The 22,040-nt window shown below is 40.4% G+C and overlaps 1 protein-coding gene across 1 annotated transcript; it reads right to left on the bottom strand.

Annotated features, from left to right (window-relative positions):
* Positions 1 to 1,926: 1,926 nt before the first annotated feature.
* On the bottom strand, positions 1,927 to 21,738 carry LOC311342900 (D-amino-acid oxidase-like). The gene is made up of 11 exons (XM_084467746.1): positions 21,663 to 21,738; positions 20,731 to 20,948; positions 20,144 to 20,258; positions 18,733 to 18,809; positions 18,576 to 18,641; positions 15,149 to 15,203; positions 14,399 to 14,503; positions 11,600 to 11,682; positions 11,036 to 11,153; positions 3,182 to 3,280; positions 1,927 to 2,626 (listed from the first exon to the last, which is right to left on the bottom strand). The coding sequence occupies exons 2-11, from the start codon at positions 20,922 to 20,924 to the stop codon at positions 2,501 to 2,503; spliced, it is 1,038 nt and encodes a 345-aa protein (XP_084323872.1). The 5' UTR covers positions 20,925 to 20,948; positions 21,663 to 21,738; the 3' UTR covers positions 1,927 to 2,500.
* Between the last annotated feature and the right edge of the window lie 302 nt (positions 21,739 to 22,040).

The raw sequence follows: 22,040 nt of genomic DNA, 5'->3' as shown, positions 1-22,040 counted from the left end.
GAGAGAGGATTTCACAATCTAAAAAAGCTGCTTTGAACATGTTAGTTGAAGAGACCTGTGCTTAAAGACGACATACCGAGTGTGTGTTGCTTCCTTTATGTGATGTAAGTATGAACAGGATATTACAGAGGGAAAATTAGATTTATGTGATTGGTTACCCAATCTATTATCAGACACCAACAAGTCATGCCAAGAAAAGGAAAACCTGAATTATGGTCATATGATCCATTTTGTAAATGTGCATATTAATGTTATTTATGTTCTGACACAAGGTGAAGCTTAAGATCATGTGTAGTGATACAACATGTGATGTGAGACCACTGGACATATTATGCACTTCTATGAAGGCACTAACTATCATAGATACAATAATGTGTGTAAATCTGTTTTGTTTGCTGAAATAATTCCCTGTTCCCTGTAGTTAACCTATTGTTGTTCTTCTGTATGGATGTATTAATAGTGTTTACCGTTTACAAAGGACTTTAACGTCCTAGGAGGCAAAACATCTCACTTTTAAAATGGTTAATTTGAATAATTCACAAAATAGTAATAATAATAATAATAATATTAATAATATGACTTGTACGTGCATTTCATAGCCATCTCAAGACTCTTTTTGTTTATTTTTAAATTTTTGTTTGTTTTGTACTTTAATTTTTTATAATGTTAAGAAATTAGGCAGTTGAGGGGGTCAAATAATGTGGTAGATTCATAACTGGATCTATCTGTCTCTATAATTTTTGTGCAGTAGTTTGTGCAATTTCTGTGTGTATGTGATTTTTGACATTCACATTATTCACAAATGTTCACTTTTCACACAATTTAACAAACATGTTTCAAATAGACACATCTATACATAATCTGAAATGGAAAGTGATTAATTTCTATAAATGTTATGTTAATACCTGTTTTGGGTTGTCTTGCACTGTTTGTGGCTGTAAGCATTGTTTCATTTATTATAAAACGGGTGGCTTAAATCAAGCGATCTGATTGGTTCCTGTATAATTAAGCAATAGATCACGACAGGCTGTGGAACCACAGTTAAGGGGGTCGCAGTCCCTCCGCTGCGTGTCGGGACGGACAACGCCCCTTAACTGTGGTATAATGAGAACATTTCACTGACTGAAGTGATCTATTGCTTTTATAAAACGGTATGGTGTAGTATGGCGAAAGTCATAGACACTCTCAATTTTGAAAAAAGAGAAAGTCTGAAAAGCATTTTTTTTTAACAAATACAAAAATGTAGTCCCTCCTGGCTGCCTGCAAAGTGTGCGGCGGTTGCTATGCAACACACTGTAGCGTCCTTCAGAGAGAAGGCTAGAGACGGTAGCTTGGTTCCCCGGCAATTTAACCTACTATTGAGCAGTTCACTCACCGTGTGCCTATTGCTTTACAACATTTCCACCCTCTCTATCAATCAACATATTTTTAGGCTTCAGTGAACTATGTTATTGCTTTTATATATATAAATAAAGCAACAGTTCAAGTTAGTAACCGTTTTATAAAAGCAATAGCTCACTTCAGTATGTGGAATATTCTCATTATACCACAGTTAAGGGGGTCTCCATCCACCCCTTAACTGTGGTATAATGAGCACAGTCCACAGCCTGTCGTATTGCTTAAATATATCGTAACGGGTATGTTAAATGTATGTGGGAATTAAGCACAGGCCTAGTCGTGAACAAATAGTTACCTCTGTCTGCCAATGTGTGCTATATTCAGTCTCATAGCCACCTCCTTCAATGAGTGCTATATTCAGTCTCATAGCCACCTCCTTCAATGAGTGCTATATTCAGTCTCATAGCCACACATTCCTCACAACAATCCATTTTCTTTTAAAACTAGACAGAGATTTCATTATTTTTATTGGATGTTTTTTGGTCTACATTGATCAAATGTATTATATTCTATCCAAATATCAAAAGAAAACAAAAGGTTAGCAAGGTTAATCAACACTTTTTGTGTTAACTATACCATCAGCCCCTTTGTTTGAGAATGAGAATTGATCAACAAATGATTATGACTCAACTCATGATTATCGAACATCCAAAACAAATGTTCAAAGAGTGGTTGACTGGCTCTATCCAGACAACATTTTAATTATAGTTGCATTAATAATTATATTAAAGTATTACATTATTTTAATTGATATGTGTTAATAAATTGAACAATTTGTAGCATTCTTGTCAGTTCTATACTAACTAATGTATTTTATATTTGAGTTATATACTCTGTCACATGGATTTTAATTTGTCTTTATCTGGTTGAGAGAACTTGATAACCTTAAAACGTGACATATAATATAATTAATACTAGTTGTCATAATAATTAGTGAATTCATTAATTATTCATTCCACGCCTGCCCACCCAGCAGCCATTGCACGGCACGGTTTCCATATGGCCATTCTGAACCGTTCTCTCCCTTTGTCCTCTAGGACGTCTGGAGGTCCTGGGTGGTGTGGACCCCTGGAGGGGCAGTCACATGACTGGAAGTCCAGGTCTACAGACGAGCTTTGGGAGTCATGGCGCCGTGTTCTATGATCTGGCCGAAGAGCTGGCTAGCCTCCATGGCACAGCCCCAGTGGATGGTGAGACCGAACCCTCCGTGGCCATAGTTGTGGATCACCTGAAACAGCAGTTACGGTCACTCACTACTACTCTAGTGTAGTGTATGTACCACCTAAAGCAGAGCCCTTAGGGTCACTCACTACTACTCTAGTGTAGTGTATGTACCACCTGAAGCAGAGCCCTTACGGTCACTCACTACTACTCTAGTGTAGTGTATGTACCACCTGAAGCAGAGCCCTTAGGGTCACTCACTACTACTCTAGTGTAGTGTATGTACCACCTGAAGCAGAGCCCTTACGGTCACTCACTACTACTCTAGTGAAGTTATGTTTCCACTGAAACTGGGCTGTTATAGTAATGCATAACTACACACTAGTTTACTAATGTATTACCTGAAAGAGAGCCGTTATGGTAACTCTCCAACACACTTTCAAATAAATACTAATAATAATTTTGACCACTAATTTCAACCAATCAGAAACAAGATTAGGGAACTGTGTTGTATAAAGAAGATAACTTGTGTTTAATAAAATATCTGCAAGTCTAATATAACAAACAACAATCACATAAAACACAGAACGATTATATTGATGATGTTGAGTGAGTTCCTTACCTCAATGTCGTTCTGACCGCATAAGATCCTCTCTCTCTCTAGTCTCACTGTAGTCCGTGCTGGTCGCAGCCCTGCCCAGTCGTCTACTATCCTAGCATGCTAAAAACACACACACACACACACACACACACACACACACACACACACACACACACACAGTATTGTCGAGGAATTATAAGGATTTAAGCGGATGCAAATAGATAGATAGACGACAATTCTGATGGAAGATAAAGTAATTCATAATTGAATAGATTTTATTTCACAGGGTTTGTTTTATCTATCAAACAGCCCAACATGTGTAGATTGGTTTGCATTAGATTACCCTCTCTAGGTTAAATGGTAGAACATATTTTTGGCTGATATGGTTCTGCTGCTGAATAAGTGTTGATTAAGTGTTGCCACCACAGGTTCAAAGGAAATCAGATCTCAAGATCTTCGATAAGAATGGCAGCTTGGAGATGGGTCTAAAATTACTTAAAACAGAGGGATCTAGAGAGGGCTTCTTTAAGAGGGGGTAAGCAGTGGAATGTTTAAAATAGGAGGGGAAAACACGTCTCCAACCCGACTGACTTCCGCAACCCAGATGACCCGGAGGTCGGGTGCTGCGTTCAAAGTCACCGTGACAGTAGGAAAAGTCACGCGCGCAAAACCGGCGTTAATCCTGTTATGAAAAAACACCGCAAACTAAATTTCTTCAAAACTGTTAACCAATCTTTGGTGATCTGGGATCAGCAACGTAAACCCAAAGGTGTTTTTGGAGGACATATTAACATTCGCAGCCTCACTCCTAAAGCTGATCAAGTCCGCCATCTCCTTGAAAACTCTAACCTAGACTTCTTATGCCTGTCAGAGACATGGTTACACAGCAACTCTCCATCAGCTGCTCTGGAAGTGCCAGGTTATAAAATCTTTAGACAAGATCGATCTAATGGTAGAGGGGGTGGGGTCATGATCTATATCAGAGATCATTTTAAATGTCAACAAATATGTTGGCCTTTTAATCATGACTTAGAATGTCTTGGACTGAAAGTAATGTTGTCTCCTGAAATGTCCTTCATGCTTATTGTAATATATCGTCCACCTTCTGCTAATAATGACTTTTTCACTACATTCAAAAAACTGCTCCAAGCATGTGATTTCAAAAAAGAATTAATACTACTTGGGGATCTTAATTGTAACTGGCTTGACAAGACAAATAGAAAAGCCCTTAAACAGATAATGGATGGTCTAGATTTCATGCAACTCATAGAAGGACCAACTAGAATAACTACGTCCTCCCAGACACAGATAGATTTAATATTCAGCAACAAGCCTGAGAGAGTTGTTAAAACATTTAACTTCATCACTGGTCTATCTGATCATAATTTAATACTAATGTCCAGGAAACTTACAAATAAGCGTTTCCTTCGTCCTTGTAAACCTATGGAACAACCCAGAATCCCAAAGAGAGAATTTGTACATTTTGAAAGAGCAGTGCAACAGACTAATTGGGCGGATATTCTAAATAGGAACAGTGTGGAAGATGACTGTAGACTGTTTGTAACCAAGTTAGGCAATTTAGTCAATGAGTTCACTCGAAAAATCAGAAACAAGGGAAAAAATAAGAACAATACACTTCCCTGGCTAAATAATGATATATTTAAATTGATGAAAGAAAGAGACCTCTCACTGAAAAGAGCTCTGAAAACAAAATCAACCACTGATAGGCACAGGTTTTACTTCGCTACGCAACAAAGCTACAAAAGCCATAAGAAATGCCAAGGCCAACTTTTTTATAACAATTATTAATGAGGCAAAAGGTAATACCAAACTGATCTGGGAACAAATAAAAAATCTAATGGGAATTAACCACAAGGCTAAGAAACAATTAGAGTTGAAAATAAATGATAAGCTAACACAAAATCCAGCACAAATTGCCTCAGCTTTTAATAATTATTTCATTGACTCTGTGGCTGAGATCGCGCAAACTTTTCCCTCAGTAACAGAAACTGTCGTTAAAACTGATAACAGTAAGGCCTCCTTTTGTATTCAACCCATCTCTGAACTAAAAACTAAGGCGATAATTAACTCTCTTAAAACTTCAACGGCCAAGGATATATACAGGATGGATTCAGCAATGCTCAAATCTTTAAAAGACCATCTAGCCTGTCCTATCTCACAAATTGTAAATTTATCAATATTGCAGGGAGTATTTCCAAACACCTGGAAGACTGCAATTGTCTCCCCTATCTTTAAATCAGGTGACCCTCAAAACATCAGCAATTATCGCCCAATTAGCATCCTACCTGTAGCATCCAAGGTTGCTGAAAAGTGGATATCCGAGCAGCTTGTCTCCTTCTTGAACAACAGTCAATTTAATCTTCATCCTATGCAGTTCGGCTTTAGGGCAAACTACTCCACTGAAACAGCCAACTGCCTTTTCATAGACAAGGTTCGAGCTATGGTTGACAAAGGAGGTGTTGTTGGGGCAGTGTTTTTAGACCTGCGCAAAGCCTTCGACACAGTCAACCATAAGGTGCTCCTGAGCAAACTGTCTTCCTTCAATTTTTCCCCATTAGCACTTAGGTGGTTTGAATCCTACCTGACTGGTAGATGTCAACATGTTGTTGTTAACAACCAACTCTCTCCAGCTCTTGAGTTGTACACTGGAGTACCACAAGGGTCAATCCTCGGTCCACTGCTGTTTTCTTTATATATTAATGACCTGCCATCAGTCTGTCCTGATGTGGAAACCTTGTTATATGCGGACGACACTGTAATGTATGTGCATGCTAAAACAAAGCAGTTGGCAGCTGCTAAACTTACGTCAGCGTTAGAGCAGATCTCGAAGTGGTTAAACTGTTCCTGCCTCCAACTTAATTTAAATAAAACAGTGGGAATGTTCTTTACTAAAAGGCAGTGCAACATTGTGCCGAACATAACTATATCGAGTCATAATATTGATATTGTGTCAGAGGTAAAATATCTGGGAATCACTATTGATTCCAATTTAACATTCAAAACACATATAAAAAAAGTGAGTCAAAGAATTAGATTTAGTTTAGCAAATTTTAAATATATTCGAAATACCATGACCTTTAATGCTGCCAAATTATATGTGAATGCCATGATCATGTCGCACATAACATACTGCCTCACAAGCTGGGGACAAAACAACAGCTCAACACTGAAGCCTTTGGAAACGCTGTACAAGCAAACCCTTAAAGTTTTGGACCAGAAACCGAACAGCTCACATCATTGCACCATCTTACACAAACATAAGCTTCTGAGCTGGGAGGATATCATAAAATATAGGAACATCTTTAAAATCCTGCATAGCTTAGCTCCTCCACCATTGAACTCATTCATAAACCAACGCAGTAACACTAGTCAGATCACTAGAAGCGCCACTCGTGGTGACTTAACAGTCCCATTCAGGAAAAGTAAATTTGGCCAGCTATCATTTTCTGTTAAAGCATTACAACATTGGAATTCACTTCCTACGCATATTAAAGAAATACATACATACTGTACTTTTACATCCAAACTAAAAACATGGCTCGCTCATAATTACACCTGTACCCACTAAGATATTGTGTTACTTGCGTCATGATCATGCTGCCTGTCTGTGTTTTTATTTGTCTATGTGATGTCTGCATGCACCCCTGTCTGTCTGCATCCCAGAGTGTACAGTATGTGCTGATGTAGCCTATTGTGTGTGATTACTGGTATATTGCATGTGCTGCTCTTGTATGTTTCTATGTGCTGTCCTTGCATGATTGTACCGATGCCTACCTGTTCTATCCTATCCCTATTGATTCTTTTTAATCATTGTGTTGTAATATATTGTTGTTGTTGTTTGTTTTTAGGATGCCCATTTTCATCTGGCCGGGGACTACAGCAGGATATTAGCCATGCTGGCTAAAGCTGCCCTTTTTTACTGTATTTAATGCAGTTGATCAATTGGGACTGTCCACGTACAATAAAACAATAAACTAAACTAAACTAAGACCAGAAGACAGAGAGCAGTTTATAATAGCTAAAATATTTGGAGCAACAGTCTGAAATACAGTTTTTAAAAACCAAGTGGGAATGCAGTCAGAAGGGCAGGAGGATGATTTTGAAAGTGCAACAGTGCGTTCCAGGGTTGACAGAGAGATTTCACTGAAGTGGGTTAATGTTGAAAGTGGGCAGGAGTCAACATCAAGCTCTCTGCATTCAGTGTTGAAGTGCTTCCGAATCTCCACTATCTTGTTACAAAAATAATTCAGAAATTCTTCACATATCTCTGGGGAAGATTCAACTGGCTGGCTAAGGGGGGGACCAATCACAGAATTTACAGTTTTAAAAAGGATTCTGGGATTACGACCCTGTTTAGTGATCAGTTCAGAAAAATAGGTGCTCCTTGCTTCTTGATTGTACACTGGCAAGTGAACATTAGAATTTTTAGAGAAGCAAGGGAGACACTGAGTTGATCCTTTTTCCATTTCCGCTCTGCCTTCTTGCATTGTCTCTTTAAAAACCTTATTTTGTCATTCAACCATGGCAGAGAAGAAGGCTTCGGTTTTTTATATCTGACTGGAGCTATAAGATCTAAAATATTTGTGCAGGAGCTGTGAAAAATACTGACCAGCTCATCTATGGTGAGGCCATGTTGTTCACCGGTGTTAGAAAATGTGTTTGAGGCAATGAAGGCTTGACAGAAGCGAGGAACAGAGAGTGAATTTAGGGGGCGGGGGCAAATCAGTGTGGTGGGTTTGGGGTCAGCAGAGAGGAATGGAACCTGGAAGAGCACTGCGTTGTGATCAGAGACAGAAAAATCGACCAGGTTCACATCATCCACACAAAAACCATGGGAGAGCACAAGGTCAAGTGTGTGCCCTTTGTCATGGCTGGGGAGCTTCACATGTTGGGTCAGATTAAAATAATCTAAAAGTTTGATAAAATCAGAAGCAAACGAGGAGGAAGAAGGGCAACTAACATGGATATTAAAATCACCAAGAATAAGGACTCTATCATATTGTAATATAATGACTGATAAAAGGTCAGACAATTCCTGAATAAAACCAGAAGTAAGTTTAGGGGGTCTGTAGATTAAAACACATATAGTGGGCAGCTTATTCTTTAAAATAAAACCAAGACACTCAAAGGTGGAGAAACAGCCAAGTGAGACTGGAGAACAACTAAAAACATTTCTGTGTATTACTGCAAGGCCACACCCTCGGCCTGTCATTCTTGGCTGGTGGAAAAATAAATATTCTGGGGGGGATGACTCAATGAGAGGGGCACATACATCAGGATTTATCCAGGACTCTGTGATACAAAATAAGTCAATATTGTTGGTCATGATTGAATCTTGGCAGATAAAAGACTTATTTGCAGCAGGGATTGAAGAAGTGGTTTTAACTGAGATGACATTGTTTCTGTGTGGACTGTGAGTAGATTTTGGTATTGCTCACTGCCTTTCAGTGATTCTAACAGGAATGAATGAATTAGTGAGGGAAACAAAATCAGCACCAGCAGGACCCGCATTGTCTGGGACAGGGCTATGAAGTACAGAGCCAGAATGCTGGGCAGGGTCTTGCTGGGGAAACCATCAATTAAGGCTAAAAGCAATAAAATTAATAAAATTCCCAATCAATATTCCTGTTCCTTTCCTGTTAAGATGCCGCCCGTCATATTTAAACAGGTCCCACTCAGTCCAGAAGGAATCAAAATGACTAATAAAAAAGACGGCTAAAACGTTCAGAGCTCTTGGTCATAGTGGGAATAGGACCGGACAAGACGCATCTCTTCCCCAGGCTTTCAACTGTGGAGGCTAGAGACTCAAGTTCATAATGCAGCTTAATGGATTGCCTGGACATGACATCATTTGTGCCAGCGTGCACTATCACAGTGTGGACAGAGGGATGGATGTCGAGGAGAGCTGGAATAATTTCTGTGAAATCAGCTGTCTTGCCTCCTGAGAGACAGTACATAATAGCACCAGGAAGCTTCACGAATCTGAAGATAGAATCTCCAACAATTAAAATCTCAGGTCGCTCAGTTTCCGGGTTGTCTTTATAAATTGAAAGCTTTGATCTGAGACCATGGCCGACCGTTAACGAGCTGGCTGAGCTCAGGTGAGCTGAGTGATTAATTACTGAAGTTTGCGAGGGGGGAGGCACTGAGATAGTAACAGGTTAAGACTGAATGAGTCAAGGAGGTTCAAAAAGTCCTGGGTCAAAGGCTGTGACTCACAACAAACATGGACATTAAAATCACCACATATTGTAATGTGATCATATTTTACCATAAGCCCAGATAAAAAATCAGCAAGTCATGGATGAAGTCTTTGTTGAATTTAGGTGGGCAGTACACCACTGCATACAAAATGGGGAAAGACTGAATTATTTCAAACAGTTGCAGTTCAAAGCTAGCAAAACCAGCGTGTGGAATCTGCCGACAGTGAAACACAGACTTGTAAACAGAGGCGACACCTCCACCTCTCCCAGTCACTCAGGGGGGAATTTCAAAAGTTACAGTCCAGTGGAAGGAGTTCAGAGAACGGCGTGTTTTCGCCCGTAGAGAGCCAGGTCTCACACAGAAACAGAAAGTCCAGCTCCCGGGAGATAAAAAAGTCGTTAAGCATGAATGTTTTGCTCGCCAGGGACCGCACGTTTATCAAGGCCATCTGGAGGGTTAGCTCGTCGCTAGACGATGGTCCGGTGTGCTTTAACAGGCGTAGGCTAGAGTGGTCAACACCACGGCTGCACCTGGGAACGCCATCGAGTGGGGACTTGAGTACGACATGGTCCGGACAACGCTGTGGGGACAGCCTGAGGGGCTGGAAACAATGGTGGACAAGGCAGCATAGCAGCAGCATAGCAGCATCACGGTTGAGGAAGGCTTCAACAGGAGTAACAGGCGAGGCAGAGACAACAGGATGGAGCCATTGCACTAAACGCAGAGCGGCAGCTTGATTAGAGGGCAGTTGGATCTTGAGTTTCACCAGCAGACCTCTCCTCCTTCCTCGTCTCCTGGAGTGCTACTTGCGAGGAGGGGCCGCAGGCGTGCGGTGCAGGTAAGCTGGGATACCTGACAGTACAGGAGGGGGAGGTTTGGTCCAATCTCTTAGTTCGGGTCTAGCTGTCTGAGCCTCACAGAGATTTAGGTTGCGGATGATAAACAGGACTTGACAATCATTGCACAGTAGGGCAGACACATCCAGATAGAAGCATAAAAACAGGGCTATAACAAATGTTAAACAGAGCGCCCGTGGAAGACAAATCACCAAACAGACTGGCGCCATCTTGCACAGGTTCTTGCCAGGGAACTGAAAGGTGGGGTCAGGGTAAGGTGATCAGATTTCTGAGACAAAATCTGGGGACATTTTCGGTTCAGCTGTGTAAAAACCTCCAAACATGTAGTGTTTTTGTCATAGAAAAACTAAAACGGTGACACTTTACCCAAACTAAGGCCTCCTCCTTACACCATATGATTTTCACAAGACTTGGGGAAGACTTTAAAATGGAAAATGCCACACTTCAAGTTGAATGACAACTTCAGGTTATATGGTTTTAGAAAATATATGGTTTTAAGGGGGTTGAATCAGTTTTCCCTAAATGTGGGTGGGAAGTAGCAAGCAGCTAACCTGCCATATATTGTTGTACAATATTAATATCTTATTGTGAAGCTTGATATATGTGAATTATTAAAGCCAACATACACCTTATTTACTTAACCCAATGTATTATACATGGGCAGCACAGTAATGAGGTTGGGACATGTGTCATGCCATACACTGATTTATCTTTAGACACTGTAAATTCCATGTAAAAGTGGGTGTGACCCACCAAAGAGTTTTTAGTGCTGGGTTATATAACAACCTCCCACCTTGAGGCTGGGCTCCAAGCAGCAGGCCTCCTCCCAGATCTTCTTGTGGTCGATTGAGTTGTTGGCTTCACTCCAGTTGCCCACCTGAAACACCCCGCCCACGGTCACCAGACGGCTCCTATGGACGGGAGGATGGATCTGTGTTTTTCTATTATACAACATCATCCTAACTGCAAGACACTGTGGTGCAGCGGTTAGCACTGATGCCTCGCAGCAGAAAGGTCCTGCTGGGACATTTCTGGGTGGATGTTGATTCTTCTGCCCATGTTAATGTGGGTTTCTTCCGGGTGTATATAATAAATACTACTGCCTGGGCCGTCCATGGGGCTGAGACAACTGCTCCAAGAGCTGGGTTAAAGGCAGAGGACTAATACCCCAAAGGCAAACAAATATATCATCTTCAGTATTACCAACCATGCACTCTGATAGTACACCACCACAGAATATATGTGATAAGCAAGTAAACCTAAAATAGACATAGTGTAGGAGAACTTTCAAAATCAAATAATGACTTATAGTTGATAAGAAACTAAGTGAACTTGGTCAAAAAGTATATTGAGTTACCCTGGAATGATGTAAGGGGAATTGTAGGTGCTAGATGCTTTATTGTGGGTAAGAACCCAATGCTTTAGCCATGGTGCATCAACCTGAAACAAAGAGAGAGGAATGAAAACCCATACATTAAATACCAATGGACAGGGTGTTAATATTTTTTTAATACAACAACTATTAAACCATTTATGGTTAGATCTGCATTGTGTAAATTGTATACTGCAGCTATTAACTCCATTAACAAAAATGATCTGAACAAAAACATTTCTCCAGAATAAAACATGGCAAACCATCCAGGGATATTTTCTCTATAAATAGCATAAGTCGTCTTTACACTGCCAAATATGCCCGTCTTATACCCGCCTTTTTCCCGGCATGGTCCGCGCTTTACACTGACCCAGGTAATACACCGGCTTGATTTCACACACTAATGTCCCCTCTCGAACCCTACACATATTGGGGGTTTCATTTTCATGTAAATGTGATTAGACGGCATTGCGGTACCAGGGGCGGGACTTGGGTAGAGGTGTTGCTGCATTATGGCTCTACTACAGAGACAATGCAGCGATATCAACATGAGTACAGTAGTTCTAACTGGAGAGATGGTGAGATCCGCGAGCTGCTGACTACCATGGAGAGAAGGTGATGCAGTCGCATTTAACCAAGACGGTGAAAGATGGTGCGATCTGCGAGGAAGATGCAGAGGAACTGTCCTACGAGGCTTTAGTCGGGATAAAAAACAAGTGGTCACCAAAACAAATAATATGTTGCCGTTTTTGCATTTGTAATTAATGAATCTCGTTCGTAGCATACACTCATTACATACATTCTTGCATGCGAGTGGCATGAATAGAAAAAAAAAAAAACATTCAGAGTATGCAAACCATTCTAAAGAGGTCTCCGTGCGCAGCCCCACCTGCTCCAATGAACCAAGAAAGCGAAGGGGAAGGGAATATACCCCTCGGATTCACACAGGCAAGACAGTGAGATTGGAACATCTGCCAAGCAGCGTCCGTGTCCCTCCAAATACTAATACCAAAACCTTCCCCATTGGAAGCTATCCAATTTGCAACTACTGGAAAAAGCATGATTATATTTGGTAGGTGTGTTTAAACCAGTGGACATTCAGAGTATGCAGTATGCAAACAGAGTATGTGTGTAGCCCCGCCCACTCCAATGAACCAAGAAAGCCCCTTGACGAAGGGCGAATCAAAACCTTGGATTGGTTTGTTTGTGTGCAATATCGAAGAATACTAGACAATGTCCACTCAAAAAAATAACTCATTGGATGAACTCAATTAAATTGAAGAATTGGCAGAATTTCCATCCAATAAATATGTTACCCCAACCTAAAACATGTCCATCCATCATTCAATATAATGTATTTGAGTTCATCTACCATTTTTTTTTTAAGTTGGTCCAGCTGAAACTAAATTCTAACTAAATTTCAATCTATCTAATGAAATTTAATTGAGTTACCTCTACATATTTGTGTCAAAGAGAGCTAAACAAAAATGATTATATTAAAGTAGTTAAAATAAATTGTGTTTGTTCAACCTAAAAATATATGGTTAATTGAAAATGAATTATTCAAAAATCCCCCCCCCCACCCCTATAACCTCATATAACATACATGAGACATTACCTGTTTGAGGTGCTTTTATTTAAACCAAACCGGATCATTAGTGCAGCCAAATTTATTTATTTTGAACAAGACTTCAAAATAAGTAAGTATTAGTAGTAATTCCTCAATAGAGGTCCTCAAAAGGTCAATAGAGCTCTGAATACAATATGTGCATATGCACATGCTCAAAATGCAACTGTTCTCATGCACGCAAACATTTGAAAAGAAAAATCAGGGAGGAGCAATTACAGACCTGTAAAATCCTGTATTATTTATGGCTCAAAGCTCAAATTTATGGCTCAAAGCTCAGTTAAAAAAAAAGAAAAAAGAAAGTGTCAGTCCCAGTGTTATTGGTCACCCGTTCCTCCTTTCACATGAACAGTTTGATTTTCAACTGCTGTATTTTGGTGTTGAGCCTGTGTCCATCCAGATTCATGAGGATTTTCTGGACAAACTCAAAAGTGTATTTCAGGTTGTCTGGGAAACTAAGATCCAGAGCATAGATAAGCCCAAACACATGATGAAAGCCATTGTAGCACTTCCGACATTGGTGAGGACTTTCACGCCTTCAATGACGACTCCAATGTCATCTGGCTCCTCAAACTGACAGACTGTGTGAATGCCCATAACTGTGGCAACAATGTCGTTTGCCTAGACGCCCAGAGGCGTGTGCCTCTGGGCGTGGAAAGAGCAAGGGCGTGGTCACCTCACCTGCGCATGCTCCCCTAATTGACATCAATCTTTTTGGGTTGAACGGATAGGTCAGCAGAGACAATGAATACATTGTACATGTTATACTATTTTATACTATTATATACCCCTATACATGTTAAACTATTTTGGTTTTTATTTGAATTCATATATATTTCATTAGACAAATATAATATAAATTTGTCACATCTAAGAAGGGCTTGAATAATTTTGTGTGTGTGTGTGCTCACATCTGTTGGACAAAACAAAGATACAGATATGAGAGCTGTTTGACTCTTTTTGAATAAAACCGACGTAAATGTCCCGCCAACTGCCCAATTTGAAAAAGCACAGACACAGCAAGAGGTGGTGAGTTCAGAAAAAATCACATACATAAACACATAAACAATATCAACATGTACTTGGGGTCTTAGATGTGACTTCCAATGGCCAATGTAGTCACTCTAAAAGGATTGCTATGATAGAACAGCAGTCACCTTAATGATTTGGCCCCGGCCAGGCGTAAGTTGAGGGTCGGGCTGCAGGTCCCCTGACCTCACCCCTGAGCAGTTGATAATGATGTCCACCCCAGCATCTGCTAACTAAACAAAACACAACAAACACGACTCATGCATTATGCATTTAAAGGTTCTGTTTTAAAATAACCAAACCATAATGTATAGGTTATTATGTAATGTCAGACTCAAATGGGACGCCATTATTAGCATGGTTTTTATGGCAATGTATACACTAATAGCACCACTTCATTATATGGCACGATTACATTAAACAGAACCATTACATATTAACAGCACTGTTACATTAGATGGCACCATTACATGGCAATATTCGATTGCAGGCCAGCATTACATTAGACGGCATTGTTACATTACATGGCACCATTACATTACAAGGCACAATCACATTGGATTGAATCATTACATTAGACGTCATGATTACATTAGAAGGCACCATTACATTACTTGCCACCATTAGATAGCATGATATCATTCCATTAGATGGAACCATTACATTAGAGTGCACCATTCCATTATTGAAACAATCAAAAACCAACAGTTGCAAAATGTGCTGTTGAGTTCAATGATTGTTGACCCTTTATTACAAATCAAAAAAACAAACAAAAAAAACACAAAAACAAAGCTAATTCCTCAATGGGTGGATATTGTATATTATAAACAATAACATACATTTTTTATTACATTTTCCAGGAAAACATTTGCACTAACCTCTTTAAAAGATTCAATTTTCTTGTGGTAGAATTTCACCCCTCTGTTTTGTAACCTGTAATTCATGCAAAACCAGATTTTAATTAGGGGTCCTACGAAATCCGTAGGAACCCTATTGTATTTGTTAGTATTATTTATTATTATTTTTAACCTGAATTTTTAGCTCCAAAAGTTATAAAAATTGGCAGGCTTGTAGAACTCGTAAAGTTAGTAAGGGAATCAAAAGATGGGCCAGAATAAGGTGGCGCTATAACAAGGCCTTGAAGTTCAGGAATTCAACAGGCTGCCATTACCACTATGAAGGTGCAATTTGCATGAAACTTGTGATACATATAGTGACCACAACTTGACCACACACCCACACATTAACTCCTTTGGTGCCGAGAGTGGGAAAAGCTGCAAACTCGGCACACATGTACCAGGTAACTGTGGGACTATATGGTGTTAAATTAAAAGTGTTAAAAGTGAAATACATGCATATGTATACAGCAGTGGCGGCTGCTGGTCTTTCAAAGAGGGGAAGCTCATTTTCGGCCTACATCATATAAATTGTCAATTTATGTATATGTAAATTATGCTCCTTTTCAAGGAAATGCTCTGTCATACCAACTAGCTGTCTTTTCCAGTGACTTGACCAGTGTCCTCTCAATGGCCAGCAGAGCTAGGCTGCGGTCTTGGTCCATTGTGTTAGGTGTAGGAGCCGCTTTAAACAGGAGAAGCTCCTTTCTACACCTGCAGATGTAGCTCCAATTGTTGCCACTAATGAGAACAGTTTGTAAAGCTGAGGCATAGCACTGTCCAACTCCATGTCTTTAAGGAACACCAAGAAATAACACAGCTTTCCCCTGTCACCCTGCAAGTCCGATCTGAATACAGGACTTGAATTCAGACCTCAGGCTCCCTGAATCAAAGTGATGGCCAACTACAAAAACAATATTAAACTTAAACAATTAAATGTGGGAATTATGTTAAACTGAAGCAAGGAATTGTGTGAATAAGTGTATGAAATGTATGATTAAAATTGTCTAGCAATTTCGCCAAGCAAATATCAAGCTCCGGCGACTTTTTATAGTTCAAAATCGCTGTCAATCAAACAGAAACTCAGACCCCCCAATCATCACGCAGAAGCCAGAAGAAGATCCAGGCCAGCCCACTCCTCCATTCACCCCCAGAGACGCTGAGCGTCCGTGGGAGGACATAATCGCAGTATTATCCAATGACCGTCGACTTTCGCACTAAAAATTGTTCTATGCAGCCCCATTGAAGTGGATGGACGCTGAGCTTCGACAGGCAAATGCACTGTGACGCTACGGGAATGTATGAGAAGGAAATCGAGTCAGTCGACCTGCGATAAGCAGCTGATTCTGAACAAACTCGTCTTCGAGATGGACGTGTTGTAACGCATTTTTAGTCAATGAAATGTTAACAAAACAGTATATATTTGACCATTACATTTTTGAAATTTTAGTGGAAGCTGAGCTTCCCTTGCAGTCTTAGAGAAATCGCCACTGGTATACAGCTCTGCAACACGTTTAAACAGCTCTAACATTGTATCCAAAACACGTAGGCTCATCTGTTGAATATGGCTATTAAGATTCCATAGTATACCCATGCCAAATTTGAAGACTATATCTGAAAAAACAACCAAAAAACATTTGTTTGAAGTTCTCCCTTCTGAACCGCGGTCTCTCTACAATGCAGGCTGGGCCTTGAAGCTGTACACACGTAATTTCACTAACCTCCGTTTGACAGTGGATTTTGACACACTATGCTTTAGAAACCTGGTTGGTGATTGTTTAGTTTTTAGGTCCCATGGCATGAAAATTTCACTTTATGAGGTTTTCTAACATTAAGTTGAGTTCCCCTAGCCTCCCTATGGTCCCCCAGTAGCTAAAAATTGCATTAGGTGTAAACCGAGAAGTAGGTATCTTGCTCCGCCTTTAAAAAAAGGATTGCTGAAACACTTCGATTTGGCTTCCGGCCCCATATGACGTCATATGGGGCCATGTTACCTCCCCTTTCTCTGCTTGGCCCGCTCAGAGAATTTGGCCCGCCAATGATACAATGAGCTAGGACCGTGCGAGCGCCACATGTGTGTGTGTGAATACACACACTGTAACGCAAGTGTTCTTTGTTATTTGGATAACCGTTCTGTTGGTGTTATGGCGCATAACACGCAACACAATAACGCAAGCTTGCATAAAGCTCCCATTTGGTGAAAAGACTAGACTGCGTCGGGTTGAGAAGGAATTGGGAACCGCGACATGGAGGAGAAAAGGATTGTTGCCCAGGATTGTCCGCCGGAGCCCCGCTGTAGCGGGCAGCGGGGCTGGGCGGGCAGCCCCGGGGGCGTTCAGCGGGTAGCAGGGCTGGGCGGGCAGCGGGGCTCCGGCGGGAGACAACCCTGGGAAACGGGCAGCGTTCAGTGGGCAGCGGGGCTCTGACGGACAATCCTGGGCAACAATCCTTTTCTCCTCCATGTCGCAGTTCCCAATTCCTTCTCAACCAACCCGACGCAGACAACCCCGGGCAACAATCGTGGGCAACAATCCCTTTCTCCTCCATTTCGCGATTCAGTCTGTAATTAATATTGACGTGGAAGTGGAAGAACCAGAGGCATCTGAGAACCCGACGCAGTCGTTTGAGATTCATAATATCATCCAGAGGCGCAAACAGCTTTTGACCATGACAATATATTATATTATATAGATATCTAAATATAATATGATATTATTTAGATATAGAGCTCCAGGACTCCCGCCAGAGCACCCGGAGTGTTCAGTGTTCCACTGTAAACACTAGCGCATGGTACCGTGGCCACAAGCTGCTCAGGGCAACACCCCCACCCTCCACCTTGACCCGCCTCTAAAAACGGCACGTTTGTGGAGAGCTCATTGAACGTCTTGAAGTAAAATAGCATGCCATGGGATCTTTAAGGCATACCAATGCCATATTACCATACCGACCAAGCTCGCCATACGTCTACGTACATACTGTCGGTCATACGGTCATAGTGTCGGTCATACGTTCATACTGTCGGTCATACGGTCATACTGTCATTCATGCGGTCATACGGTCAGTCATACGGTCATACAGTAGGACCCCTTCATGGTTGCTTGCAACTATATTTATAATCGTTTTTCTAGCATTGCCTCTAAATTACAGAAGGTATTACACTGAAATCATAAAAATAAATTGCATAATCTACAATTCTGATATAGACATTATGAGCTGGAGGATAAATAGACGAAAACAGAAGATATATACAAATATATATATATATATATACACTGTACATATATATATATATAAATAGCACACTGTAGTGTTGCTGTTCTGTTTTAGCTCATTGTGTTATGACACAGTTCTTCGGGTCTTACATGTAAATAATTAAATATATAATAATGAGTGAGATATAAAAACTCACCAATCCGTCAGCCACGGTAAATACGTTTTCCCTTCAAGCATGAGAGCAGTGTTGAACCAGCCATGACTAAAATATCAACACACAGAAATGACATTATAATCATAACTCATGTATCCTTTGTTGTGTTTATTCCACCCTCCAATCCCACATGACATACTTGTATCCAGGGAACATGTCCAGCTCTCTTTTGGTGAGGTGTCTGAAGCCCAGCACAGTGTCTTTAAAGGAGGGCTCCTGCAACAGAGACACAACGTGATGACAATTCATTGCGATTAATTGAAATAGTAATGTTTCATAGTTTTGATTGGACCTGTTACCCTAATGCGTAGTTCCTAGGGGTGTGCATCTCTCCAATAAAAGACGATTCGAATCTCGATACATGGGGTACGATACAATTCAGGAACGATAAATTTTTAAAATGGAACGATTCGATTCAGTTCGATTCAGAAGGATTTTGATTCGATTCGATGTGGCACGGCTCAATTCGAGAGGGTATGATGCAATGGATTTCTTGTTGAAAGTAGACAATCATTTCATAAAATGAATTTACTTGTAAATGTGGCATTTCCTTCAAAAAGATTTATCAAAGACAAGAGAAGAAGTGTATTTGTTAGGGGTGTGCATCTCTCCAATAAAAGACGATTTGATGCGTATCTCGATACATGGGGTACGATACAATTCAGGAACGATAAATCTTTTAAATGGAACGATTCGATTCAGTTCGATTCAGAAGATTTGCATCTTTTAAATCAAAATCGATTTTCCGATTCAAATCGTTTTTTGTTACACCCCTAATAGTTCCTTATGTGTATACTGTATGTGTAGTATCTAGGACGTCATCATTCGTTATAAGTTGGAAATGTGCAGAGGGCATAGGCAGAAATCCCAGGGGGGGAGGGGGACACACAACCCCCTCCTCCTAGGAAAATATTTCACTGCAAACATGACTACGTAAATTCAAAAATATTAATAATACGCAATGAAAGCACAAAGATTGGGCCCCCCCACCCTGAGCCTTCTGTAGCTGAGGCACAATGTGTTAATGATTTATGATCTGCAGGCCGTGTGGTGCATCCTATTGTATTCAATTGTAAACAGTAACAAATATAACAGCTAATTGAAATAGGACCTCAAGAATCATGTGTTTTCAATGAAAATCATATTCTTATGTTATGTTATGGATAGTAATACCGTCAACTGGGAGAAAGAGCTCAATGCTGTTATCAGAACAGCTTTTATAACCCTTTTTGGCTGTTGAGTTCTGGTCTTCTATTATTCAGCTGTGAACATAAATGTTTGTTTGTGTATGTGTCTTTATATCAGGCCTTAAAGTTGTGCACTCAAACAGGACCAGAAGAGAGACTTATCTTGAGCCAGGTTAAATTATAACCTGCTTATTATACCAAGGACTCTCATTTGAACAATGAACACCATAAAGATATGGAAATGTCACATGATGCTGTTTACATAGTTTACAAACCATGAATATAACGGTTATGGACTGCTCTTTCTTTATTGTAAAACTGAGCATTAGCTTCGTGTTTAGAAGGCAAAAGAGTAGAACTCACAGGTGCATAATCAGAACAGAGATTGTATCCTGACTGAAGGAATATCCCCATCTTCACCGACTCAGGGGAACTCAGCGCACTGAGCAGGTAGTCAAAGGTCTCCTTGTTCCACTTTCTGAATGCATGGTATTACACAAAATATTCAAAAGTGGTAAATGTGATGCAAAAATATGTTTTTAAACACATTAAACATGTTGTTATATCAACAAGTCCCTATGCAGGTGTGGCTGTGGTCAAATCACTGCTTCCTCCGTCCTATCTGAGGAAACAGTGTCATGTAAAGTCCAATTGTAAAGTCCAAATTGACACACTTCTTTATGGGCTTTTGATTTGTGACTGCTCATGAGATATAAGATACTGTGTGTCGGAAAGCTCCTTTATAACAGTACTATGCTCATATAAAAGTATGAAATCACATGTAAAGTGAAAGTAACTGCATAGATTGAATAAAAAACTAAGCATTGGATAGTCTCTCATCTCTCGTCATTGCAGACTCATCCATTTAAGCTTATCTTGCACGCTAATGCTCTAACTAGCGAACCACAAGGCCTGTACACAAAGAGAAGACGACAGCATGCCAGGCCTACGTTTCCTCCGTGCGGCCCTTGTCGTAGAGATATGGCTGCCAGAGGCCCGCGGCTCCATCACTGGTGGTAAGAGGCGTGAAGCGGTCGGCGTACACCTCGATGGTCAGGTCGCGCTGTGTGGAGTGGTACTGCTCGTAGATGCACTTGGCTGTGGACAAGCCGATCACCCCAGCTCCTATCACCGCCACCCGCATGTTGCACACAGCTGCTGTTAAACACTAAGAATGAAACCAAATGAACAAGCAAAAGGTGAGCTTCTGTGGGAGGGAGGAAATTAGTGCCACAACAATAAAAATGGTATGCTATTACATATGCAATGCACAACACTATGCATATAAAAAGGGAAATAGGCTACAGACAAGTCATCAGTTTCCACACTTAATTGGCTTTCTTTTGACAGGTGACGTTTGCTACACTTCTTCCATGCAGAGATGTGTGTGGGTTTGTCTGTGTCTCAGTACCACCAATAGGGAGTACCCAGTGGTTTTAAGAGGGACAATGCTGGTCTTGGTTGTGGCTGCAGTTTGCCCGATGCAACGAAGCATTTGAGATTAGTTTATACATTAACAAATCTGATGACGCTCACGCGGTTAATGAAGAAATACACTCCTCGATATAACTCTGCAGTTAAGACAAAGTTACACAACTCTCCATTCACATTTGTAAATAGTTCTGCTACAATTATGGTCCAATACTATCCTTTTTTTAAACATTGCATCACGAATGTTAATAATATGCATAATAGTCTACTAATAGTAGAATGCTAATTAAATGCAGGCTAATATCGATTTCACCTACTACAAATTTAGCAGAAAAAGTGGTAAAGAGTGAAATTAGGTAAAACAGATCAAACTAGCGCGAGAGCGACGTTGAAATATATAATCAGAGTAGACGGAATTCATATGTTGATAAGTTGCAAAAGCTTTAGGTACCTGCGAAGAAGGGACGTTTATAGGCCAACTCGAGTCGCTGAACCTTGGCTACGCCAAGTAGTCAAATGTGAAGGAGTTTGTGAAGTACTGTGAGTGTGAACAGGGTCATCGGAGTATGGGCGGGGCTAGTGACAGCAGCAGATATTGTAACCGAGTTCCATTCTGTTTTGTGCATATTTTTCTGTGCCCTTTTATTATAAGCATTAAGGTAATACCGTTCTACTACTTATAATACTAGGGCTAGGGCTAATACTAATTATTAAAGTTATATGATAGTTAACTAATAATAACAAATTTATCTGAGGGTCAACACGATGTGTACTACTTTGTTGGGAATAGTTCCTTTATTGCCTTTATCAGGTATATTTTCCTTATGCA

The sequence above is a fragment of the Micromesistius poutassou genome (assembly GCF_964030765.1).
Source record: "Micromesistius poutassou genome assembly, chromosome: 5".
Taxonomy (NCBI): Eukaryota; Metazoa; Chordata; class Actinopteri; order Gadiformes; family Gadidae; genus Micromesistius; species Micromesistius poutassou.
Note: the sequence above shows the minus strand (reverse complement) of the source record. Positions and strands in the feature narration are given on the sequence as shown.